Genomic DNA, 26,729 nt, shown 5'->3' on the forward strand with positions numbered 1-26,729 from the left:
CATGACATATCAACGCCTACCCGTCCCCTTTTCTGGGAACATTCTGCGCACGTTACAACATGTATTTGTGAACAGGATCCATGTACGCGCACTACAGTAGTACTACTACTTCCTCTACTACGCAGTACTTCCATTTATACTGCGTCTGTTGTCTTTTGTCCTCAACTGACTCGCGGTCGTGTCATAGCATTGTCGAAAACCCACTAACAAGTCAAGGTGAGAATATCATGCAAGAGGAGAAAAAACATAATATTATGTAGGCTACAGTTGTGTTTTACGAGTGTTCATTGACGCCCAGCTTGAGGAGAAGTGGAGGTAGAAACGGGGAGGGAGGAGGGTTTACATTTAGTCCCGGGGTGGGGAGGAATGGATGATTCACTAGGAACTTTTTCCTCATTCAAAAGCAACATACACAAGACAAACATGTATGATCCCCCGAGGGGAAATTCATGTGCCTAGTTACCATCAATACCACTAAGCATGAAACAGCATAATGTGTTTAAGAGTAGACAGATGAGAATAAGGTGGAAAACTGGAAACAATAATAATGAAATAAAGATGAAATTGACAAAGTCTGTCTGACCCCAGACATTTACACAAGGGTGAAGGGTCTGACTGAGTTAACAATGTATATTGTATCAATAAGTATATGTCTAGAGTACCAGTGAATAATTGAATATGTACATTCTGCACATCACTTATGCATCGATATACAATACGGGTATTCGGGTAATATGAACACTATACAACAGTGGATAGGCTATCGGCTATGTGGATAATAATGTACAACATATTCAGTCAATCACCACTGAATATAAATAACATTATTAACATATACATCTATCAACAATTAAACTTGTACAGCAGTTAAATAATTCCTTAACAAGCATCTGTAATATGGTTTGACAATCCCAGTAGTCCCATGTTTTGAAGGTGCCAGGGTCAACCATTTATTTGTCCAAGAACAGTATAATAGAATGTGGGGTAAAGGCTGTGCCCAACTCTTTTCCAGATTACTAAACCTATGCCACCCAAGAGGTACACTACTGTGTCACCAACAACACTACAGCCACCGCCCAAGATGATCAAGATTAACCCACAAACACACAACTATGGAGGTGATCCTAACATTGTTGAAGATGGCTTCTCACAACATGAAGAGCCAACCTACTCCCCTACTCATTTTGTAAATCACGAGGTGAAATACGAGGTGACATATTATGTTTAATGTATATTTAACTAATTAAAACCCTCAAAATCTGTATTTCTCACTATTGAGATTTTTCAAAAATGTTCAAAAATAGCTGCAAGTACAAGCTTGGGCTGAAGTGACACACTGTGAGCTTGTATATCTGCTATTTTTGAATAGCCAACGCAAAAGTCTAAAATGGATGCTTTCCTGGTTTTAATGGGTTAAACTTAGTGTAAGTGATATATATATATTTATTTGTTTATTTATTTATTTATTTTAAACTGCAGTCTCAATGTCTTTCCCGCTATTAATATACAGAAAATCCATTTTTGTGTGGGTTGCCATTTTCAGCCAAGCAAGAAAGCCCAGTTATCAGCTTCAATTCTATAGTGTTCCAGTTCCAATTATGAGTCCTATGAGTTCTCTTGTGATTGGATAAAATTGTTATCTCACCTGAAAATGCAATCTCTGTTTACTAAAGACCTGGAGACACAGTAAGATCCCTGTTACTGAACAAACACTGTAGCAATAACACAAAGAATGATCACTTACGGCACTTTTTAAATACCTTTGCCTAACATGTTTTTCTTTCTTGGGCAGACTGATGAAATTGGCTTTGAAGAAAATTGTGGAAGTCCTGGGATTAGAACAGACACAATAAGCCTTCTAATGAAAATAGAACAGTTGCAAGCGGAACTCAAATATGAACGCAGATGTAGAATCTTGGCTGAGAAAGAACTGAGGGAGCTGAAGGGTGAGTTGATGGAGCAATAACATTCAAATATCCTTTATAAAATCACTCATGTCATAATACTCAAAACTACCACAGTGATTGTTTATTTTATTGCGTAAATACTTATACAATACAATATGTTACATACATGTTTATTGACAGTACAGGTAGTAAAGTAAGATGTTATGCTAAAAGGATAGTACAAAAATCCCTATGGGCATGTTTCTATTGTGGTCTTTGTACTAATACTCAGTAATACAAACAATACTATACAAAAACACATTTTGGAGTAAAGATAAAGGGTCAGGGGAGTCTCCTAACAAGTTGTTCAAAGAGTTCAACTATGTTTTTTTGAGTATTTGTATTTTGAGTTTGGGTAGGGAGTCGATCTCCTTTATGTCTTTTTCACTTTCCACTTTTGGTGGCAGCATCGTAGAATGCATTCTTACTCATGTTTTGAGCCGAATTTTCGGGGGAATGAGGTCGGGTCCTTCTGATGTTGTCTATCTTCAATGATTGTGTTCTTGTGAGGTTTAAATGTAAATTATCATTCTTAGACATGGCAGTAATGTATAATAACGTATAATTAAAAAATAAGTACAAAATATTATAAAATTGTGTTTATATTTAATTCCAGACATGAACACCCTCATGATGCAGATGAGACACACAGCACATGAACTCCGTGTTACTCTCGACCATGTCCGGCATGGCAGTGACAGAGAGTTTCCAACACAGAGCAATGACGAGTCCATCTCATTTATTACTGACAATGAGACGGAAACGAGATTATCTCATCATATACCAGAGGTCAGTGCATGTTTCTCAGATCAAATCAGACTTGTTTAAACCACTGGAAAGGGGAATTTCAGATTTAGCCTGATAGTTGTTTTCAACTGTGTGTGTGTGTGTGCGTGCGTGCGCGCTCGCGGAACAGCACATATTTTTGCCAAGAATATACAGAATATGAACATTACTAAAAGGATACAACAGAAGAGGAAAAAACAACAGTAAAAAAGACATAATTTTGACCTGAAATACAAGACACTCTGTAGGTTCCCGCTGGGGAAGGCTCTTCGCCTTTGTTTATGAAACTTAAAACTGTTTTCTTTTTACTCCCAGGATGGCGACGAGAACTATATGTATCTCTCAGAGGGTCTCAGAGTCCCAAGGAATCTATATGAGCGAATCTCACGGATCACAGACTACAAAAAATATGTTTCAGCCCTGCTGATGCTGCTGTTTGACAGGGAGACCCTGGGTACACATTCACTACAAGGCCGTCGGACAAATGTCACTTCAGAAGACCTCCAAAAGCCTCAACTCCCACCTGACACCGTGAGAAGTCTTATTGGTAAGTAACCCTGTGGCCCGTAGGTCAGGAACCTATCTCCTGTTTCTGTTGCGTGAGGCAGCTTGATGGTACAAGTTCACCCACTGGACATGACATTAGTGTGTCACATGATGTGGCCACTCAGAATAGCCAAATGGCATTGGTCACGCCTCCAGGTCTTTAGTTTACTGAAGTTAGGGAATAAGACCTGGTACTTAAGACACGCAAAATACAGCCCAAAATCTCTAAAACGAAAAAAGCAGCAAATGAAAAAAATGCAACACCCATCTTTTACTTTCTCTAATAACAACCTAAAACATGAACCTTGGTTGAAAAAAACTAAAGTTGTCCTTTAACGTCTTAGGTTATCTTTGTTTTATAATGCAATTTTGGGTCATGGTCATGGCTGGGATGGCCGGCTTGGAAGGATGTTCAAACATGTTTAGTAGTTCCGCCCGGTTTTGAGTTGACAACCCTGACACAAGTGCAGTTGGATCCAAAAGCACTCATCTCAGGTCGGACAAATTTGCCATTGGGCCAGTGGGGCCGTGGCCCTTCAGGGAAATTGGACCACGCTGTACTATGTTTAACGCCCTGAAAAACGCTCCTGGGGCCCTTCATTAGCCATTGATTTAGTTAAATTTAGGTCAAAAAGATGATAAAAACTCTGAAAATCACAAAAATGCCACACGCACACGCGCTATTGGGGGCCTGCAAAATGTACCAGCCCAGGGGCCCTCGCAGGGGTTAATCCGTCCCTGGGTCGGACACTCTAACCACAAGGTCAAGGCCACTGGGCTTTGTTATTGGTATTATAGGTAAAAAGATCTCTCTATGACTGAAACGTATACACAAGTAACCCCTCTCAGTGCCTGGTAGTTCTGTTGCTGTAGGTATTTGAAAAATGATTCAAAAGTGATTCAACTTTTGCCTGCATGCTTCTTTTCTTTCCAGATCATGTGGCGTTGAAATTCGGTGTGGATAACTGCCAAATCAAAATTGCAATTCGGACAAAACTGAATAATGAAGACAAATTATTAAAGAAACGACTGGGTTTAACACCTGTTAAACCTGAAGGCATCCCTTCGATTTCCATTCGTTGATTCAGTCGTAGAAAATAACTGGCATCGTTTATTGTTGATGCTGGTTATTTTTCTTTGCCATGTCCTTTTATGGTTGTCAGTATTTTATGGCAGGTATAGCTACTGTATTGGTAGCATGTGTTTTTATAGGACTTACAGTATTTAGTAGACTACATTTGATATTGAAATATCGGTTTAATCATTTTAAATGTTTGAATATTTTTCAGCATTACGTTTTGTCTTATTTCATGTTACGGCTGTGATGTCCACAGTAGAAAAGGAGATATTGAATGTTTTCTGTTTTAGTCAATACAAAAAAAATAGATAGGTTTTAATTAGGACAAAGTCATCGTATGGAAAAGTAATTACAATTTGGGTCTTAATATGGGGAAAATTCGATTCACTCATGTATCACAATTTTTAATGCCACGATTTGTTTCATGTCAGAAATACTCACTGACATTATCTGGCTGCATTAAAGTGATGATTCAACTTGTCATGGTTTATATTGTTTATAATTGTTAATAATGTTCGAATCGCAACAATCGTTGAATCGCAGAATTGCAATATAATGAAGAATCGCAATATAAATCGAATTGGCGCCCTAGCTATCGAGATCGTATGGAAGTGAATCGTCCCACCCCTACTTTAGAACTGTTGAGGCAAAAAGTATATACAATTTGCATTCAAATTGACGTAGTCTAGATTAGAATATATAAACTGTAGTTCACACTCACAGCAGTTTGTGCGTTCACACTAAAGTGCTATACTGTACTAAGTATTTAATTCATGTTGCAAACTATAGGGTTGAAGATGCACTTCCTGCATCTAAAATATCTGTCACATCACTTGTTTGTCTGGTGTGTTATTGCCTTAAAAGCCAATAAACTGTTCCAGGTTATCCTGCAATTTGGGTTATGTTTTTATTTTATGTTCAACAATTTAGCAATTCAAATCAAATCAAATCAAATTTTATTTATAGAGCACATTTTCAAAGACCAGGAGGCCAACCAAAGTGCTGTACAGGAAACATGACACAAGTAACATAGTAAAACAAAATCAAAGCAACACAAAAGTACACAGGTTACATTACAAAATCGAAGCAACACAAAAAGTACACAGGTTAAATTAGGTCAAACATTTAATGCCAGGTAGAAGAAATGGGTTTTTAGTAAAGACTTAAAGGCCTCTAAGGAAGGAGCAGACTTAATATGAGGGGGTAGACAGTTCCAGAGTTTGGGGCCAGCAACTGAAAAGGCACGGTCACCTCTGGACCTGAGATTGGAATTGGGCACAGTCAGGAGCCGCTGGTCAGCTGACCTCAGGGCCCTGGATGGGGTGTAAGGGACCATGAGTGACGATAAATACAGGGGAGCCAAACCGTTAAGAGATTTAAAAACAAATAATAAGATCTTAAAATTCAGTATTTGCTTAGCCTTATCAGACTCTTTGAGAGTTCACTCGGTGCAGTGGGTGGGTCTATCTGTGCCTGGGCTGGAAAGTGGATACAACCAGGCTAGTATTTGCTCCGAGTAAATGTGGGGTAGTTTTCCCCAAAAACCAACAGATGTCAGCGCAGAGCTCCAATTGTTTTATTTTTTATTTTCATTCAAGCTTTTTGCATAATACACAAAACCCACCCTTCAGATCCATAGGGAACAAGAAGGACAACACAATAACAAAACATACATGGTATGGAATACTTAATATTAAAAAAAAGAAACGCACACAAAGAAAGGAAGAAGGCCAAGACATTGTACCGTTATGTACCTATATGGAGATTTTAAAATCATTGATTGTGCTTTTATTACTTTTTACATGTACAAGACACGACTAACATTTCAAAATGCAGGAACACGCATTACAGAACATATAGTATCCCTATGGATATGTCATAATAAGCTAACTTTCGCTCCTCAACAAAAACATTTGGTGAGGAGGGAAAGAAGAGGGGCCCCTGGGGCACTCCAGTCAACAATGTGTATGGGCCCGGGGTTAGAGTTTAAAGTTTAAACCTGCATTCACATACTGTATTAAATGTCTGTATTTTCTTTAGTCGCGTGAGAGGCCTGGAGAGAGAAGAGAACAGAGGAGAGTGTGTGTGCATGTGTGTGCCAACATATTGTACAATGTGTGACAGTCACGGCCACATACTGTTAGGTGTGTGTGTGTGTGTGTGTGTGTGTGTGTGTGTGTGTGTGTGTGTGTGTGTGTGTGTGTGCGTGCGTGCGTGCGGCTTGACTGGCTTCATAGAGTTTGAACAGTGAGCAGTGGCTGGCTCCTCCCCTCCCTCAGACAGCTGTGGAGTCTGAAAACAGTGTGTGTGTGTGTGTGTGTGTGTGTGTGTGTGCGCGCGCGCGCTCGTGCTGTTACCATCCAACCCTGGAGTCCTTCTGTAAGCTTTATCCATCTGTCTGTCAGGGCAGGGAACCTGTCTTCGCAAGAGGTTGCAGGACTGCATACATTTGGCCTTGAATGAGTTCCGTATCCTCCTAAGATAAGAAAGAATTATAAGAAGGATTCCTTTGTGGAAGAAGACAAATTTGCCTTCTGAACTTTTTCTGTCCTTTGAGATCTGGAGAAATAAGAGTTTGGGAGGTGCTATACTAAAATGTCAACCATGAAAAAAGTTCTTTGGTAAGTTTCATCTCTATTCATCAGCAGAAGTAAATGTGTAATTCAGATTAAAAAAAATATGAATTGATGCAGTTTTATTTATTTTAGGGTGGATATTTAGGAAGTACCGAAGCATAATAGCAAAGTAGAGTATAATAGCCTACTTAATAGGCTATTTAAAAGCTATATTTAAGTTTTGTTTATATCATTTGTGTGTGTGTTGGGGGGGGGGGGGGGTGAGGTACTGTAATAGCCTATAACTAAATGAATCTATCCTCAAGAAATGATATTGCAAGTCTTAATTTGATAATTAATTTATAATTTTTATAATTGCAAATAGAAAACCTTGCTGCATTTTTTTTCATGCTGACACATCCACTAAACTGGACTGTATAATGTCATTGAATGTCACACTATTGTCACGTTTAGATTTAAACAATGATATCAGGCATTATGACAATGAATATGTTCATCATGGCTGTTAGTTATTCCAGAGGCTTTACTCTGCATGCTCAAATAAAAAGTATATATAGCAGCTCTGTTGTTGTTGTTGTTGTTGAGTGAGTTCAACCATTAGGAGAAAAAAAAGGCTAATGATTGGAAATGGCCATCCACTTTAGAGGTGAGATTTGAACCATATGTGCCACAATGAAAAGAGGACGCCCCTTACATAACGTGCAGACTGTGTACTGGTTCATCCTGCAGGGGATAAATCTCATGACCAACATGGCATGCCACTGTTCACCAGGAAGGATTACAGAGGGAGAGTATAGGGTCTATTAGGGTGCAGTAGTAGATCATTGGTAGTGATAAAAGATGGCTAATGTTCCCCATCACACAAAGATTTGACGGACCCCCTGTAGTTACTACAGGGTTTACAGGGGCCCTATGGGTCCCTGACCCCCTGCTCAAGACCCCTGATGTACACTGAAAATGAGCAATGTTTCTGGGCTGGAGCCGAGGTTGTGTCTTTGATGGTGTTATGCATGCAGGGTGAGTGTCACTGTGCACGTATGCTAATCAATGCAGTCAGCTCCCTGCAGCTGCACAGGCTAAACAAGCACACTCATTATCTTTCATTTCAAAAGGATGGGACGAATGAAGGAGAGACAGACGGGGTGTCCTCTATGAATTATTCCTATTGATCATGACCCGTCCGTGACTACCTCAGTGATTCCCAAGCTGTGGGCCCCCTGGTAGGCCGTGAGGATACTGCAAGTGGGTCCCCAAATAATGACCAAAACACTACGATATCATTGATAATATAACATTAAATATTTCAGTGTCGGGTGGAAGCCTCGTATCTCCTTTATTTTGTAAATGAATGCCCTACAAGTAGACATAGCAGCACTCTATATATGTATGCATATTGCTTACTGTAAATCGCTCTGGATTAAGAAATGGCTAAATTGTAAATTGTAGAGGATTGAAGCTGTTCATCATCTAACTTGTTGACTATTGACTCTTTGAAACATGCTTTTAAGTGTATAGCAAACACAAAGATGTCTTTACCATGCAACCCGATCTATATCTTTAACAACATTTTCAATAGGAGCAATAACGGTGGCGCAAAGACGGAAGACCCTGGAAAGCAGAGCTTTGCCCTGAAGCCCGTGCTGTAAACCATGGAGGAGGCTGCCTCACCGTTCACCCATGCCTTCAACCACAGCACCAGCTCCTGGCCATCGGCTCCCGTGCCCTCCGCCCCCGGCAGACAGCTGGGCACCCTCTCCAACACGCACACCCGTTTCAAGGACCTGTCCGGGATCTTGCTCATGGTCACCATGAACATCCTCGCTCTCCTGGCCAACAGCGCCGTCCTGACCGTCATCATCAAAGCCCCGCAGCTCAGGAAGTTCGCTTTCGTGTGCCACCTGTGCGCGGTGGACCTGCTGTGTGCCTTGCTGCTCATGCCGCTGGGCATCGTGTCCAGCTCGCCGTTCTTCGCCACCGTGGCCTTCACCGTGCTGGAGTGCCAGGTCTACGTCTTCCTCAACGTGTTCCTCATCGCCGCCTCCATCTTCACCGTCACGGCCATCAGCGTGGAGCGCTACTACTACATCGTCCACCCGATGCGCTACGAGGTCAAGATGACCTTCAGGCTCACGGCTGCCGTCATGGCGCTGGTCTGGGTGGCCTCGGCGGTGCTGGGACTGTCCACCGTGTTCGGGTGGCCCTCCTACGCCAACCTCAGCTCCATCAGCGCGGCCCACTGCTCCCTCCACTGGAGCCACAGCCACCACCGGCGGGCCTTCTCCGTGTTCTTCTGCGTGGCGTGCTTCTGCCTGCCGGCGGTCGTCATCTTCGCCGTCTACTGCAACGTGTATAAGGTGGCGCGCGTGGCTGCCCGCCAGCACGGCCCGCTGCCCTCGTGGACGACCAGCCAGGTCAAGTCCCGCTCGGACTCCATTAACAGCCAGACGACCATCATCACCACGCAGACCGCCCCGCGCAGAACAGCAGAGCGCCACCGGCCATTCGGAGGCGCCAAAGCCGCCCTCACTCTGGTGGTCATCGTGGGTCAGTTTCTGGTCTGCTGGTTGCCTTACTTTGCCTTCCACTTTCGTCTGACATTGGACGATTCACCCAAAATCCCAGACGACCTGGAGGAGGTGGTCACCTGGCTGGCGTACTCCTCGTTCGCCATGAACCCCTTCTTCTACGGCCTTCTCAACCGGCAGATCAGGGAGGAGCTTTGCAAGCTGCGGCGCTGCTACTCCGCGAGGCCGGTGGAGCTGGCCGGCGTGTCCAGCCACGACGGCTCCGGGGGCGAGAACTTCCTGCAGTTCCTCCACAAGACGAGCTGTACGGTGGAGACCCGGGCCAGCTTCACCACCACCTCCAGCCCCAGGAACACTCTGGAGCAGAGTGGGCAGACTGGCTTCAGGATACCAGGACAGATCCCAGAGGAGTTCAGCTAGATCAGTGTTTCCCCAAAGACTGGGTCGGGACCCAATTGCACAGATCACAGACACATTCTTATGGGTCCCTTTATTTTTTGTTTCCTATACATTTTGTTTATTATCATTTCAAAACATTAACATTAACATTAACATTTGGATATGTTGATCTGACCCCCCATTCCAAAGCGCCAGCACTCGCCCAGCACTCTGCTGTCCCTTAGGCGTCTTACTGGTAGAGGAAGGGGGTGTGTCTGCTTAAATTAATATCAATATGATATCTCCCCAGAAGTGTATTAAAGTGAAATACCCCTTTGCTTTAAGTGATTAGAACCAGGAAAAGAAAACTCATACAGTATGCTACGTACATCACAATATTACATTATCCAAAATCCCAGATGATAATAAGTCTCATATCACAACATGGATATTATATAATATAACATGGATACAAAGCTCAGCCCTAAGATATAATGAAGATGCATTAGCAGCCTGAGGCCAGAGCTTTAGTAGCACTTACTGTATCGAACTGTAAAAGTTGGGATACAGCATGAGATCATATTCATGTTTTTTTTTTTTTTTTTTTTTTTTTTACATGCTTTCTATGTATAGTTATTGTTTTTAAAGGACCACTTCGCCCATTTCGCACTATGCTATAAGATGGTACCATGTCTGTACCCTGCACTGTCTCAGAGCAGGGCTGTGGACAGTCCAGAAACCTGCCTACAAATGACATAATCAATAGCCTATTTACACAGGTTTGGTTGTTTGAAACTAGATTTTAATCTTATCATTCACGTTTCTTTTCTTTGTTCCTTTTTTGTATTAATTTAACAGTGGCCGGTTCAGCATGCTAACTTTAAAGAAAGAAAGGCTGTAGTTTCTAATAGCTTGGAAAACCCTTCGACGATGTCATTGGTAGACTGAGCTGTCCACAGCCCACCAATGAGATGCTAAGTGAGTATACACAGCCCACCAATGAGATGCTAGGTGAGTATACACAGCCCACCAATGAGTAGACGGAAATTGTGCCATCTCATAATAAGCATTAGTGAGGGCCAATATGACAAAAAGGTTGAAAATGGGTGACAAAGTAAATAAATAACTAATATGTTATTAATGGATATTATTTATACGATTTTCTTTTTATATTATATATTATTGCACTTGATTAGAACATTTATTCTATATCATATTATGTCCACTGAACAACTTGTCTTTCTATGGAAGGAGTATTTGATTTACTGAGGATAAGAGAGTGTAATCATTTATATGACTAAGAGCCAGAGGCTATTTGGTGTGAAATGTGTACAAATACTTTTGCAAATACAGGTCAACATCAGATTCTTTTGTATTTATGTTGACATTTTGTCAGTTTTATTTATTTGACTCATAAGAGAGACTTTGAATGTTTGTTCCAATCCCAACTTGGCTGTACTTTTCCTGTTTTGCTAAAACCTTTGATTTACTCATGTGTAAAGCAAAAGGAAATACAGAGGACAAACAATATCAAAGACTCGTGTTTAATAATTGTTCCTAATATCACATTGTGTGTGATGTTCAGGCACGTGGCCACGTGCACACGTATACCAAACATTATCAAAGGGGGCTGGAGCCCCTGCCCTTTTGCCTGGCGGTAAAAAGTGCCCTCTCCATGTGAAGCTCAGCCTGAGCTCTTAATCCCTTTGAACTTTGATCAATCACACTGACTGACAGGCAATTCTAGATAATGTAAAAATGCTTAATACTTAATAACAGCAACCGCTAATTATTATGAGCTTGGGTAGCGAGCCCACTATTGTTATCGCACACCTTTATTCCCGGGCCTGTCTTCTTCTTGCTGGGCTGTGACGTCCTCTTTATTTCTCTTTAAAATAGAAATAGGAAGACAGGGACGTCATGTGGTTCAATCACCATCCAGTAGAGCTAATCGAGCCCTCATTGTTTCTTCAGGGACATGATTTCCTTGTTATTAGTATTAGTAGTATTATAAGTTATAACCCTAATCAGTGGCATCCATATGCTGAAGAAAATCTGCAGACTAACATTCAGTAATTGGGACTTATGATCAAAACATGATGATGTTATGTAAAAACCAAATCTTTAATTTCCCACAGACAAGGCCAAGTCTTGCCACAGACAAATGTCTGTGTATAGGAACATATTGACCTAGCTCAAGGACACCCAGGGGTCCTTGAGCTATAGGGAATTCCAGGGTGTCCCCACAAAAGTATCATTTCATTTTAGTATCAAATTATCAGTTAACGCATAAAACCGCATTTTCATACTTCGGCTATTCGCGTAATGAACTTTTGAAATGGAAGCAACCATATGGATATGACCAGGTTGTACCTTATATACTTTCACCTCTGTCTTCCAAGTCTGTGTGTGAAAAAGCCCTGTGCCCGAGACAGAGCCCCGCTCAGGTTATATAAGGCAAAAAAATCCATTTCATAACAGCTCAGAGAGGTTGTCTATAATGCCCTCTTAATATGTGTACACTAGGAGATTATAAGCAATGTATGTTTGCATACGTTTCGTTTATTTATGGATATGACGTACTTGTCACAGCCAGAATAAGAAAATACTAGGCTACTCGATTGCAGTTATAGCTTTCGTCAAAGTAGCCAACTTAACACCTTCTCGTAAGAATTATGTGTGGAGAATCTGGAGATGGTTTGATAAAATATTGATGGGAGGTTTTCTAGCAGAATATTTATTTGTGAGTGAATGTGCCGCCCGGCCTACTCACCCAGATTAGATTTAAGGGATAATATATGGTATTGATGTCCTTGATCGAGCAAAAAAGAACATGCCGTACTAGATTTTCATAGCTCTGTATAAGTAGAGTAGTAGTAGAATAGACTAGACAGACTCAGATGAAAAGGTACATCACATTATAGGAAACAAATAAATAGATTAAATGGATGATATGATATGTATGAAATCTCTCATGCCATCTGCTTTTGTTGTCATGGGAATGAATGGGAATTAAGGAAAAATGGAACGTGGAGCATTTTGGAACACTGCTGAAATACAGGCAGTACACACACACACACACACACACACACACACACACACACACACACGTTGCACGCGCACACACAGAGACACACTTTGCATTCTAAAAAACAGTGCATAGTAATGTATAGGCCTAGATGTAATTTAAACGTGTCACAAATCACACAATCATCCAGTCATATAAACATATGCATACAGTATACTATAATAATGTCAGTGTGTGATCACACACACACACACACACACACACACAGATTAATATTCCATTTTAGGATTAAAGCGTGCTAGCATCATATGAGAGACAATTCCAATAAGCCATGATTAGAGGTATAGGAGTTTTGTACAGAGACAATAGACATGCACACACACACACACACACACACACACACACACACACACGCGCAAGTACACACTCACGCACACACAATTAAATGCATATGCACCTTGTGGCGAGCTCCAGAATGATGCTCCATAACTCGGTTATAGGCCTTGAAGTTGATCGATCAGATTATAATTGGGGTACTCTACAGACACAGACAGAATACATTATAATTGGGGTACACTACAGACACATTTTCAGAAGATTAGAAGCCTATTCTATTCTGCCTTCACACCTTCAGTGATTTTGTTTCCGCCAGCTGTCCTTCCTGTGTTTGACTGCTGCAACAGTGTGACTCGTATCCATGTGGATGATGTGTTCGAATTGTTCGTATATATATAATTCACAGTTTGCTCTTGATGTTTGAAATGTATGTGCCACTAGATCTGTCCATGTTTGCTATTGGTCATTGTTGAAAACACTGCCCCCTTTTATGGCTTGATTGGGAAATCCCGGCGTGACTTAATCGAGTTGATAACCCCCGCCGTGTGACTCTGCTTACCGGTAGTGTGATTATGGTTGTCAGGTGTTTGAACATACCATTGCTGTTGGGCTGAAAAACCTTGTGTTTCATAATAGCACAACATGATTTTGATTTTTTTCGTAATTGAATGCCCTACATTGTACAAGTCATGAGTGCTACACAAAAGTAGCAAAAATAGATGATCTACATACAAGCTCACATTGTCGCACTCTGATGTAAACTTGTAGATCTGCTATGTTTGTTATTTATGGACATTTTGGAAGATTATAAACAGGAGCTTAATTGTGACTAAAATAATACTACATTGGAACTATTAGAACACAGGTTCGGTTTCCCATTCCCTGAGTTATAAATGGTTTTGGACATGCATCTCCATCCGACAGCGGTGACATCCTGCATGGTGTCACAGGCCTCATGCAGTGCTGCTGAGTTTTGACCTTTGGCCTTTCATCAGTATCCCTTCTATAGCCCCTATAGGCCAAATCCTCCTTATACTGGCTGTTTTTTTTAACACTAGCAAAACAATTGGTTTAAAAAAAAGTCTATGATTATGGTCTGTCTGTCTGTCTGCATGTCTGTTTGTCTGTCTGTCTGGAGCATCATTCTGGATTATGGTCTGTCTGTCTGGACTCCAGAGATAATCTCGCAAACCATGCTGATCGGGTGGAAACCATTATGTTTTATTGAATGAATGAATTCTGGTTTATTTCGATCTTTCAGAGGGAGACATTACACAAAAACAGTTTACTTTTTCTTTTCATTCATTTTAAAAAGTGTCGCCTGAACTGATTAATTCCACTGTTACTGCGTTTCACCAGGTAGAAGTTATTAACCCAATGACAGAATGTATAACCGATGTAACCTCGGTTACCGTTTCTGAATTTTGGCCGACGGCAGCCCAGGGTCCCTGAGTGGTTATTCCACTCTCCATGGGATGCAGATGTACTGTACATACCCTCCGTTCACAGAGAGCCGCGCCGCTGCTTGAGTCTTGGTGAGATGTTTCAAAGATGCATAAAGCGGCTATAGGAGACAACGGAAACGTGGGAGAAACTGCATTAACCGCCGATGCCGTTAAGTATTTTTAATCTTTTTTTTTAAAGTTTTGGCTTCTCTGAAATTCTCTCTTCCTCCCTTCCCATGTCCCGCCTCCCACGACACAACAGCATTATAAACATCCTGCATGCACGCGGTCGGCCAATCAGAGGCAGTAACTAGGCCAGTCGCCGCTCGGGAGGCGGTACAATGGGAAGTCAATAAGGAAGTCAAGGAAGTGAGGAAGAGATCATTTCTGAGAAGCCATGTGTACCACCTGTTTTGAATTTGCACACAATGCAGGAGGCAGCAGGAGGTTGCTTTACTGATAAGAGTGCTTCCAAAAAATACAAAAGCTGTGTCTCCTAGACTGCAGTGTCAGGCTTCCACTTTATTAATTGCCTGTTTAAAGAGCTTCCAGTTATCAAAGTTTTAAAAGGACATGGTATGTATGTGGTTTCGTTTATCCCTACAAATTTCACTTTACAAATTCACTTTGTTTAGCTTTAGGAAATCATAATCATGAATCCCTTAGTTTGACACAGAGCCTTTCAGATGAGCTTGTTGTTGTAAACAGGGTGATAAGGTCAGCGCTGATGTGTAAGGATATTCTTTTATATAAATCAAAGTTTAAAATCTATTTAAGAGATTATGCCATCCAGGATGCAATTTTATGAAAATGAAGATGAGGGCAAAAGCTGGGAATTGAAAGCTGGGAGTTTGAATGCACTATACCTCACTGCCATGCATGGGCCGGTCTATTATTAGCAGTGTTAGCAAGATAATTTCTTAATGGGTCCAAAGGTTGAGACTTGAGAGTAGGCCATAGAGAAGGGATTTCCCCTAAAAGCATGTTGTGAAATATACCTTACCATTTTTCACATTATCCCGGCCCAGAGCAGCACATTGAGTGGCTGCGGTGGCCGAACAGTTTGCGGAGCGGTCTTGATATCGGAAGGTCGCTATAGTTCGTATCCCCGGACCGGCACGTTAAAATGACCACCACTGAAGTGCCCTTGGACAAGGCATTGAACCCCTACCATGAAATGTTCTATGAGCAGGGCCTGGCTGACTGTAAACAAGTTCTTGAGCTTAGTCCAGTTACCCTGGGTAAACATAGTACCTTTCCTTTCCTTTATCTGTCTCCTGAAGCTTCCTCATGGAGATGATGCCTTTAATAACCTGGGCAGGAGGAGACAATTAAGCCATTGGTGGAAAAATATATTATGCCATTAAATACTAGCTATCACTTTGCTTGAGTATTTCCATCTTCAATACTTTATACTTCTCTACGACACTACATCTCAGAGGCAAATACTGTACTTTGTTTTGCTACCAGTTATACTTTGTAATCCTTATTTTCTATTTAGTCTAGAAAATTGCCAATCTACAAGCTCACAATGTGTTGGGATTCAATACGTTGTGAGCTTGCTGTCTGTCCTATTCGGAGGGAGGGGAGCTTCCTCATAGAGATTGATGCCATTGATGACCTGGGGAGGAGACAGCCTCTTTCAGCCAGGCCCGGCTGAATTATTCACCACTTCAGAACGTCCGGACCGGAATAAACCATCGTTCTTTCTCTGGCCAGAATCTATAGCCAAAGCTTTCCTGTTTAATCTTGGAGATGTTTCTCTTCAAGATGAGCGTTATAGAAACAGATCTGGGAAGCCAAATGGGGACAGCCTGGTGCCGGTGAACGTGACAAGGCTGAGAGGTGAACTTGACAGGGCCATGCGATTCATGGCTCTTTTTGATTACAGAACAGGCCATGTAATGTATTTCACTGTTTTTATTGCCATGCTCAGGTGATACCACTAACTAAATCATCTCAACATTGTTTTTGTAGTTGGCATAATTCCCTGATGCAGTCACAACTCACAACTGCAGTTGGGTATTCTAACATTAAATAGCTAGCGTTTGTCAGCACTGTGTTGGCTAAAATTGTTAGGTTAAGGACACCCTTGATAAAAATGATTAAAAAAAAGTATAATAATGTAACAGCAGTCGCTCTACTGTGCTAAAAGCAGGGCCGCAATAAGACTTTGTATACCCCTTTGTATACCCTTGGGCCTTATCCACACTGAAGGCCTAAAAACAAAACAATACAGTCTACAATACAACATGAAAACAAAACAATTACATAATTTTGTAACCTTTATTCTGTATGTTCAACTGCATGCTTAAATCATGACCGAGAAAACGAACTAACTAACTAACTGACTGTGGTAGCTACTGTTTGTGTTTGTCATAAAGGAGGAGTTCTATGAGCACTGGTTGTTAAAAGGGACGTAATGTTCTCCCTAGTCCAGACAGGGGCAGTATTGAGCTATAATTAATATCTTGACCCATTTTGTGAGCTGAGGTCAGCAACATTTTTGTCCAGCTGAATACAGATACAGATAGATCATTTGATTGATTTAATTATTTATTGGCAGAAATGTAAACAGTACAGAGTACAGTCAAACACTTGGTCAGTGGTCCAAAAGGATATAACAAGTGGTTGGCCAGCTCTGCCACTCTGCCTAATGTAAGACTTGGGATTCATGGAGCCTCTATTATGAAATCATACCTGTTCACAGTCTTCTAATATACTGTTAGGTTATGTATTTCATTCATTTATTTATAAATTATACTCATGTGCTGCATCATGTATGTATAGTATAGGTCCTCATATCATTGTCCTCAAGCTGTGTCTGGTAGATGTGAAGAGCAAAAGTGTGTCGTTGTGTTGTGTTGTGTTGTGTCTGCGTTCCCAACAGAGTATCAGTGTCCACCACAGAGAAGCTCCCTGGTATTTATATCCTGCTACATAGGGCGGCTCTCCCTAGGCACGGTGGGAAGTGATCCACACATGCAAGAGAAAGACCATCTGCAAATGCCATCCAGGCCACTCTGCCACAGTCCCAATATAAACCCCTCTGCAATGCCAGCTAGAGGGGGCTGGTCAGCCCACGGCACGGTCTGAGCATGAGCTTCAAGTGAAACGGAGTGAGACGCAGTGATCCGCTTGTTGCCCGGCCGTACGTTGTTTGGCTTTTCCCCTCATGTTTGAATGGCCGACACCATGATGAAAGGGGAAGATTCGGAGGAAGTGGAGATTGACCTGGGGGACTCGGACGAGCTGGAGGAAGACTCTGACGAGCAGGAGGAGCCTGTGGCGTTGTGGAAGGCCTCTCCTGTCCAGGACGAGGAGGAGAACATCCACACGTCTACTTTGGTGGAGATCAGTGACACCAAGCCGCTGCTCAATAACAGAGATCCCCGTGGAATCAATGACATCCTCAAGGTATTTTTGATTTGGGCCATCCATGGTCTTGGATGACATGCGCTTGGTATAGTAGTCACATTTCTAGTAAAACTATATCTGATCAGGCAAAAGCCCAGTGATATGCACCAACCATCCCTATAATATGCTGTAGACGGCTAACAAATAGTTTAACAATTTTTGCTACTATTTAAAAATGTAAACGTTTTTCAAAACGGTATGCTATGAAAATATAATAATGCAAGTGGTTAAGCCGGAAACAAAAGGCTATCTGATGTCCTGGAGTCCAGTGGATATGTAAGGTTGAGAACGCAGTAGGCCTACAGTATATAGGCGTTATGAAATAAATACCTTATTTTATGATGGATATGTAAGGTTGAGAACGCAGTAGGCCTATAGTAGGCGTTATGAAAGAAATACCTTATTTTTCAGGTTAAAACAAAAACTTGTTTCCATATTCTGATTGAAAATGCATTTTCTGTTTTACTGAAGAGCTGGAGAGACCCCTGCTGCTGAACAAACACTAAAGGCTCATACAAGTCTAGATTTTCGGTGGTGAGGTGACCACCGAACTACAACATGACGTCACGAGCCGCGGTGAAGAGAACCACCGCTCCAGCCCTTCTCTCTGTTTTTACTCACCACCGCTCAACGTTAACGAGTTGCATGTCTCTCTGGCCTCCATGCAGGTGACCTTTGAGGATGTGATAGCAGAGCCCGTGTCGGTACGCAGCGGGGACAGGGTGTGGATCTGGAGCAACGCTCTGTTTGAGGTGTCACGGGTGTGGATCTACAGGATAGTAACGGTGCTGCTGGCCATCCCAACGTCCATCTTCTCTGGCCTCCTGTTTGGCATTCTCAGCTGCCTCCACATTTGGTGCGTGGAGGGCCTAATTCATGTGTCACCACTCCATGGTTTCATGCATTGAAAATAGACAGACAGGCATTTAATTGATCCCATCTGTAGTCACACCTAGCTCAAGAGTCCATTTATTTTTTTACTTAGACCAGGTGGTTAAATCACCCACACCCACCCTACACACTATAAGCATAAATGAGTTTTATCAAATACTTTCTACATTCTGTTTCAACATTACATAAGCCAATGCTTTTCCTCTGAATGTTTTTCTCCATTTACAGGTTGTTCAGCCCATGTGTCCAGTGCCTCCTGGTGGGTACCCGCTGGTTACAGAGTCTCTGGAGCATTGTCATGGGCATCATCGTGCAGCCCTTCTTCACCAGTGCTAGCAGGTGCTGCGGCGGTTTCAGCGTTCACCTGGCTAGAGAATGACACCTTTATTTTCCACACATGAGGGACATGCTGTATGACGGTTGGTTGGGATAATGGCCTGCGTCACTGGTTCCCAACCAACGTTTACCCAGAGTACACTGCTGCCTCATGGACTGAGATTTGGGTTGAATTATGTTTCATTATTGTTGTTATTGATGCTCAATTTTTATTTTCTGTTATCGTGTTGTTCTTGTCTGTTGTTTTTATACTGCTTAATAGGCCTTGTCTTGGCCAAATGATCAATGTGATTTTTTTCTGGTAAAATAAAGATTACCTACACATACTTCCATTATGGTAACAATATATGGTAACCAATCATCACACCCAACGAAGATCAGTCTCTGGGCCTTTCCATGTTCACAGAGATCAGTGTGATATTCCAGCTAGGGATGCTGTGGGCGCTGGGGGGCGTGTTCTCTCCTTCATGTCATGCAGTGCCTGCATATACCCTGGGTGGGGTTGGCAAAAGGGCCTTCCTGTGTGGAGTTTGCATGTTCTTCCCGTGTCCCCTAGGGTAGGTAACGTCACATGCAGTAATACTGGTCTCTAAACTGCCTCCCCCTGGCCAGCCGAGGCACCTGATGGAGGGGAAAGGAACTGGTTGGAATAACATGTTCCTTCCACGTGTGACATCCTACCGGAGAAACTCAGAAATGCTTTATTGTTTTTGTGGATTATTGTAATTCACTGTTTACTTCTCAGTCAAGGAGCTGTGGCTCGTCTCTAACAGCTCCAAGCATTACTCCAGCGCTATCGGCCTCCTTTCAGTGGTTGCCTAAATTCAGAATGTAAGTAATTACATTCTTGTAATTGCATACATACCAGCCATTTCAATAGTGAAGCAGTTGATCTTAAATGTTAGGGATTGCAATTGTCTTGCTCAGGGACACCTGCTATGGCTTGGACAAAGAAATTTGATAGAATTCGTGTGTGTGTGTGTGTTTGTGTCTCGTGTGTGAAAAGTGGACAGAATTAATGTGTGTCTGTGTGTGTGCATGCGTGCGTGCCTGTGTGCGTGCCTGCGTGCCTGCCTGCCTGCGTGCGTGCGTGCGGTTAGAGAGAGAGAGAGCGTACGAGAGAGCACTGTACTGTGCGTGCTATATACTGTAAGCCTGCAGTGCTTTAGACTAGTTGATAGCTCTCATTGACAGCTGCCTGCTGACATTCCTGGAGAGCCAGAACAGTGACTAGAGGTCCGGACGGAGGCCTATATACAGCCACTCCTTGACCCGGCTAGCCACCATTGAAGGGTTAGGGCTTTGAAGGCTTCCGCCGCTGCGTTTGCAGGCCAAGTGCAATCGTTTCTCTTTCTTTTATATAGCCGTCCGGCCCGGGTTCCTCAACCTTCAGGCAGGAGCCAGGAGGACCATGGCTGACATTAACTACAACCACCAGGAGCAGAAGATCAAGCTGGACAGACACACCAAAGAGATAGACCTCATCAATAGGGATCCCCAGCAGATCAATGAGGATGTAGTGAAGGTACAGTACAGAGCACAAGCTTCTTCTCAAACTTCTTATTTATTTCATCGACCCCCATAACTATAAGTGTGTAAAAATGGTGCATACTTTGTTTCCTAATAACAATAATTTTGCTGGACCCACTGGACCCATAATAACAGCCTATTCATACTCCTCCAGTTGTAGGTGATAAGGTGACCACCAAAACGGTGCTTTAGTTTCTATGTCAGCTCAACCTTTTTCATGTCAAGGACTCTCATTAATTATCTGATGTGTTTGGGTGAGCTGTGCAGCGATTACCACCGCTGTTTGACGTCATGTTTTAGTTTTCGGTGGTTACATTTCACCTAAAACTGGAGTATGAATAGGCCTTAACTCTATGACTGGACCCCCTCAAGGAGGCCCCCGGACCCTACATTGAGAAGCACAAGTGTTCTTTTTTCCCTTCTTTTTCCTTTGGCCTTGATGTTGCACTGGTCCTATTAACATTGCTCCCAGAAATAGCTAATAGCATGGCATGACTACCTCTGCTATAGCTATTTCTGAATGAGGGTGTGGCAAAATATTATATTTACACCTAAAGTATCAGCTTCACATTGGTTGTCAACCTACTGTATCTAGTCAGTTCAGTATAGCCTACATTTCAGCCGGTGCTAACTTTATCCAAGTCACACTGAGGTGTGGGGGAAAGAAAAGAAATAAAATCAAATATATCGAGTTGATACTTTCACCAAATATTTACACAATGATAATTTTGCGATGCCTATAAGACTTGACGCCATATCACGACATTACACACATCTGAGTGTCATACTATCAAATATAAATATTGCCTAAATAGTTTCCTAAGGAATCATAATCTCATCATTGTGATGTCAGACATTGACACCCCTATATGCTGTACATTAAACTTCCCTTGCCTTGCCTTGCCTATAGGTTGATTTTGAGGACGTGATCGCAGAGCCCGAGGGCACGCACAGCATGGACGGGGTGTGGAAGGCCAGCTTCACCACCTTCACCGTGTCCAAGTACTGGTGCTACCGCGTGCTGACCGCCGTCTTCGGCGTGCCAGTGGCACTGCTCTGGGGCTTCCTGTTTGCCTGCCTGTCGTTCTGCCACGTGTGGGCGGTCATGCCCTGCATCAAGAGCTGCCTGATCGAGTCCATGTGCCTGAGCCGCATCTACTCGCTGGCCGTGCACACCTTCTGTGACCCCGTCTTTGAGGCCCTGGGGAAGATCTGCAGCAACGTGAGAGTGTCGCTGCACAAGGAGGTGTGAATGCTGCTGGAGTACGTCGTCCTCCTCTCTGACCACGAGGAACTAGATCCATTCAAGAACCTTCTATTACGCCTGATGTAGTTAAAAAGACAACTTCACCTGTTTTCAACCTATCTACCATATAATTGGTCATCACTAATACTCATTGTAAGAAAGATGGCAGCATTTCTGTCTACCCACTCTGTGTCTGAGAGAAGTACTACTGACAGTACTAGTACTCCACAGTAGTCTATACGGTGGACAGAAACCTGCCTACCAGTGGCATCATCGGTAGGCAGGTTTGGTCATTTGAAAAAATGTCTTTCAAACTTTGAAAGACATTTAATATTCTTATTATTTATGTAAGAACAATGGCTTCTATTTGAGCATGCGCTTACATTCCAGGAAGAGAAGAACTGCTTAGAATCCCCATTGGTGTCATAGGCAGCGCTTTCTGAACTGAACAGTGAGATGAAGAGTGAGTAGGCGGAAAGTGTGCGTCAGTGTGCGATGACCCTATAATGAGCATTAGCGAGGACCAATTGTGTGAAGATATGGTTGAAAATGGGTGAGATGCCACTTCTTTAGTGAATGACAATGTATTTTAAGTAACCAGTTGTAGTTATAGTTGTAGTTTGGTCTATGTATTGAGAAATGTATGGGCCTAGTGGTCGGGTACTGCAGAGGTATGGCCTATTGCATGAAGATCAAATCACAATGCATCCTCTGCCCAAACTTGGTCTCTTTTCTAGGTCAATAGTACTAGAATTGCTGGTGCTCACGTGGGGGACATACAAGTATATGGATTCCGGCTTTAAGGCTATTTCATATTTCATCCTCGTTAGCGGTGTGGAGTTCAGTGTGTTGTGTGTCAAAAGTAGACACACTTGTGAGCTTGTAGATCTGCTATTTTCAGTGAGCAACACCATCAAATAACAGACCATGAATCAAGCATTATAGGCTGCACACAGTAGACTTTATGAGTGAATTAATTGAATTATTTTTGCTCTTTTTGCACTCTCTCTTTTTCTTTAATGTTTTGAAAATATTTTTACGGTTTTATTATGATTAATTATTGTTATAAATAATAGCCTACCTTGCTGCTGCATTGTCTGAAGGAAGCTAAATAAAATAACTCTCACTCTTATCTGTCCTGTACTGTACACAAGATGTAACAATAAAGCACAACCTTGAACTCTTTTTGCAATATTTAGCAATTTTAGCAATATTGATCAATATTAGCTGTAGCCTAGGCATATACTGTGTTCTTGACAGCCTAATGTAATTATAAGATCACATTGTTTGTGAGAGATTTTATTATTGTTTTTCTTAAATAGAGTCCCTCTGAATAGCCTAGTTTTTAAACAGTGTGGGCTCATTTATTCAGTGTTTGTTTTTAGTGTGCACGCACGCATGCGCGCGCGCACACACCCACACCCACACGCACGCACACACACACACACACACACACACACACACACACACACTCTTTCAATCTGTAAAGTTTTTGTTTCATAAAAATCCACCGTAGACATATTATGATCTTCCTACGTCCTGTCAATAATGTGAGGTGCTGGAGGATAACATAAATAGTATTCTTAAACTACACTTTTTTGGTTTGTTTTTATATTTATCATCGTCGACTGCTCTGCTGCTGACGCTATTTCCGGTTACTATTTCCGTGCACGGGGCGCACGGATTTGAATTTAGCCGACAGGGGATACACCGGTCTGTGTTGTTGTCAACATGGCTCAGAAGAGAAAGTCTAGTTCATGAACCCTTCATGAGCATCAGCAGCAGTGTTCAGCAGGGGGCGAGTGCTAACGTTGAGGAGGACATTGTCGTGAAGTTGTCGTCGACTCTTCGGAGGAGGACAATAACAAAAATAACAACAGCAGCAGCAGTGTTCAACCGGGGCCGAGCTCGAGTCCTGCACGCCCGGCCGGCCACAGCCCCTGCACCTGCAGCCATGAGCCAGGTAAAGCATTTACTATTTAACTGTATTATTTCTCTAATAGTCACTATTGCAGTGAGAAATAATACAGTATTTACTAATTACTATGGCCGCCGTGCCAACTGAACTGCTGTGCTGAATGCTGCTGCAATTTAATGTTAGATATTAGATTCTGACGGGGAGGGATGTATGACGATTCTGAATGATGATGATACAACACCCGGGTCGCCGAGCCCAAGTGCGCTGCGCTGTCAGTTCGTGTTGGCCACTAGGAGGTGCCATTGTCAGACTTACCACTCAGCTAGTTGTTCCCTCGACCTTTTCCATTTCAAAGACCCCCAGATGAGGAACTTGCCTTAGTATATTTACCTGCTGTATGGATACATAATACCCGAATGTGTTAATGTATGCATGGCAAGCTAAACTGAAGTTTATTTTCTACATGCTTTACATTATGATTATTGTTGAAGTATAGTATACAATACTGTTCTTTGTAGTTTTTACCCTACACAAAACAGTGAAGACTTCATACAGTGTGATTATTGAAGGAGTTATCTACCTGTGTGAAATGCTGTAAGCTTGTTGATTTGATATGTTGTAGAATTTTGTTGTTTTGTTTTTTAAACAATTCTGAAATATATAGGTCGTTCTGTGACCCAATTTATTTTCCTGACCCATGGTTTGAATTAGGAAACACTGATATGGAATTATATTATAGTGGATTGTTCGGGTGTTACATCACATTCACTTGTCATGATTTGTTACTAGAAAATTAATATACTAATAATACTATTTTGAATGAACCACCTCTTTATTTCAGCATACAGTATTATGAAAAAAAGAAATCTGTACACCAAATAATCCTGTATATAAAACAGTTTGCAATCCATTCATAGCATATAATTAGGCTACAGACTCTGGTGGTGAACAACAGTTGATCAAATAGCAGGTGATTCTCATAATGGGATAAGCGATGGCACTGTGCAATAATTATTTGGCACCATGTCACAAGAATATGAACTCATTTGCAAAGGAAGAAGGTGATCTTTTTCATAATAAACCATGCTGGATGAAGATATTAGGATAAATAATCTGATATTTATATAAACATATCCGGCCCAAATGGAGCTTTTATTGTTAGGCTGAGTTCAAAGTGCGGCAAGTGATATTTCTTGGTTAAAACCCAAAAGTTTGTTGCAAAGTTAAAGCTGTATATTCTGATAGCAATCATTGCTATCGGGTGTTTGTTCAATAACAGTCGCCTCTGCCTCTCCACTCTCTCCAGCTCTTTCTTAAACCCAGAATACATTTTCAGGTGCGGGACGATCACGCCAATCTCCAGTTTAATATATATATAGTTTTTGTTTCATCACTTCCAGACAGTTTCACTGGTTTATCTTGTATGCTGTATGAGTATTCTCTCTCTCTCTGTTTACTGAAGATGGAGACCCCCCATATATATTATATATATTAATATATGAAAGCAATATTATATAGCAATGATTACTATGGGAATATAAAGCTATTGAACCCTTATTGTTGCATTAAAATATCACATCACATTTAAATTAACACTGAGGATATATTATAAATCTAGTGTACATCATGTCATGCATTTTACAAATCAATTCCAAATCACAGTCCCTAAAATTCTAAAAGCAGGACAACAACCGTTTACAGTAGAGCTGAGGACTAAAAGCTGAACATCAAAACTAAACAAATGTGCATCGATCACTTGGAAATCTGAAAAGCATCACCAGCTCACCCCCTGACCCACATAAGTGGTCAGATGGGTGGGCAGCAGTGTTGTTTTTGGCAGAAAATTTCTATTGTAGTTTAGTTATAGTCTTTGGACTAAATCTACAGTTGATTTAGTCGACTAAAATGTATTTTGGCGGGTCTTGATGCCGTCGTAATGAGTGTTTTTACACTTTTACACTTTTTCGTCTTAGTTTTAGTTGATGAAAACAACACTGGTGGGCAGCATGCATTTTCAGAGCATGCTTATTTAAATGATCAATCAACCATGTGTTCTGGCTTTGATCAATGGAACAAACATACTTCTTTCTTCTTCTTCATAATTCTTTTTAAAATATTATTCACGTTCTATTGTTAATGTATTATATTTTGGCAAATTGTATCCTGAAGTCCCACCAGTGGACCCCGGCCCATATGTTGAGAATCACTTACAACTAGTCATGCGGTAGAAGAGACCTTAAAATAAAACTGGAACAGTACATCTCCTATACACAAAAGAAGAACATAGACTTTTGGCTTTGAAAATCCCTCTGGGCAAAATATTATCTCAGTGAAAATGGAGCCAAACCCCCACGCTTTGGACCGCCAAAACCCCAAAACGTGATTCTAGGATGCTTCATTACAGAACAAATTGTAGCCTATAATCTCTTAGAGAATTAGAACAATTTGTAAACAATATCAGAATTGGATCCGTTCTACATGACGTGATGTGTATACACATGACACAGGAAATGTGTGCAAGGTTCCCATGGTCGAAACAGCTGGCCATGCCTGACAGACAGTAGACTTAATGAAATGTGATTTACAGTAAGAGCCCTCGGATGCTTCATGAGCAGTTGTGGACAGTAACCAAAAAGAACTAACGGTAACTAAGTACAGTATATGCCTATAGATATGAGGCCGGATGGGAAAGCCGTGAGGTTCCTAGTTAGATCACAGGCTCCCCCAGAGTTGGTGTCAAAGTGTCC

The 26,729-nt window shown here is 41.8% G+C and overlaps 5 protein-coding genes across 6 annotated transcripts in view; all 5 read left to right on the top strand.

Moving 5' to 3' along the window:
* Window positions 1–26,729, top strand: part of LOC308330666 (RNA-binding protein 5-like) — a 239,561-nt gene that overhangs the window by 120,716 nt on the left and 92,116 nt on the right. The gene's annotated exons all lie outside the window — the stretch shown is intronic.
* Window positions 33–5,225, top strand: LOC308328228 (uncharacterized protein). Of its 2 annotated transcripts, none has more exons than XM_080781991.1 (6): window positions 33–216; window positions 1,013–1,210; window positions 1,793–1,946; window positions 2,563–2,735; window positions 3,048–3,279; window positions 4,213–5,225. In XM_080781991.1, exons 2-6 carry the CDS (start codon window positions 1,025–1,027, stop codon window positions 4,359–4,361), a joined length of 894 nt encoding a protein of 297 aa, XP_080638117.1. In that variant the 5' UTR covers window positions 33–216; window positions 1,013–1,024; the 3' UTR covers window positions 4,362–5,225. The 2 variants fall into 2 exon arrangements, with proteins under 2 accessions (XP_080638117.1, XP_080638118.1); XM_080781992.1 differs by having other exon boundaries at window positions 1,013–1,198.
* On the top strand, window positions 8,582–9,877 carry LOC308326521 (putative G-protein coupled receptor; the record flags this gene model as incomplete). The annotated part of the gene is made up of 1 exon (XM_080779446.1): window positions 8,582–9,877. The coding sequence occupies one exon, from the start codon at window positions 8,582–8,584 to the stop codon at window positions 9,875–9,877; it is 1,296 nt and encodes a 431-aa protein (XP_080635572.1).
* On the top strand, window positions 17,694–19,620 carry cav4a (caveolin 4a). The gene is made up of 3 exons (XM_080791615.1): window positions 17,694–18,061; window positions 18,730–18,917; window positions 19,181–19,620. Exons 1-3 carry the CDS (start codon window positions 17,828–17,830, stop codon window positions 19,329–19,331), a joined length of 573 nt encoding a protein of 190 aa, XP_080647741.1. The 5' UTR covers window positions 17,694–17,827; the 3' UTR covers window positions 19,332–19,620.
* On the top strand, window positions 20,473–23,244 carry LOC308330699 (caveolin-3-like). Its single transcript, XM_080785674.1, has 2 exons — window positions 20,473–20,813; window positions 21,729–23,244. The coding sequence occupies exons 1-2, from the start codon at window positions 20,700–20,702 to the stop codon at window positions 22,068–22,070; spliced, it is 456 nt and encodes a 151-aa protein (XP_080641800.1). The 5' UTR covers window positions 20,473–20,699; the 3' UTR covers window positions 22,071–23,244.

Source organism: Protomyctophum bolini, assembly GCF_963924005.1.
Source record: "Protomyctophum bolini genome assembly, chromosome: 2".
In the NCBI taxonomy this organism is placed as follows: domain Eukaryota; kingdom Metazoa; phylum Chordata; class Actinopteri; order Myctophiformes; family Myctophidae; genus Protomyctophum; species Protomyctophum bolini.

Coding starts and splice junctions, on each gene's coding strand:
- cav4a (XM_080791615.1), top strand. CDS start 17,828: ATGGCCGACACCATGATGAAAGGGGAAGATTCGGAGGAAGTGGAGATT. Junction 18,062..18,729: donor GAATCAATGACATCCTCAAG/GTATTTTTGATT, acceptor GCCTCCATGCAG/GTGACCTTTGAGGATGTGAT. Junction 18,918..19,180: donor CTCAGCTGCCTCCACATTTG/GTGCGTGGAGGG, acceptor CTCCATTTACAG/GTTGTTCAGCCCATGTGTCC.
- LOC308328228 (XM_080781991.1), top strand. CDS start 1,025: ATGCCACCCAAGAGGTACACTACTGTGTCACCAACAACACTACAGCCA. Junction 1,211..1,792: donor ATCACGAGGTGAAATACGAG/GTGACATATTAT, acceptor TTTCTTGGGCAG/ACTGATGAAATTGGCTTTGA. Junction 1,947..2,562: donor AGAACTGAGGGAGCTGAAGG/GTGAGTTGATGG, acceptor ATTTAATTCCAG/ACATGAACACCCTCATGATG.
- LOC308330699 (XM_080785674.1), top strand. CDS start 20,700: ATGGCTGACATTAACTACAACCACCAGGAGCAGAAGATCAAGCTGGAC. Junction 20,814..21,728: donor TCAATGAGGATGTAGTGAAG/GTACAGTACAGA, acceptor CCTTGCCTATAG/GTTGATTTTGAGGACGTGAT.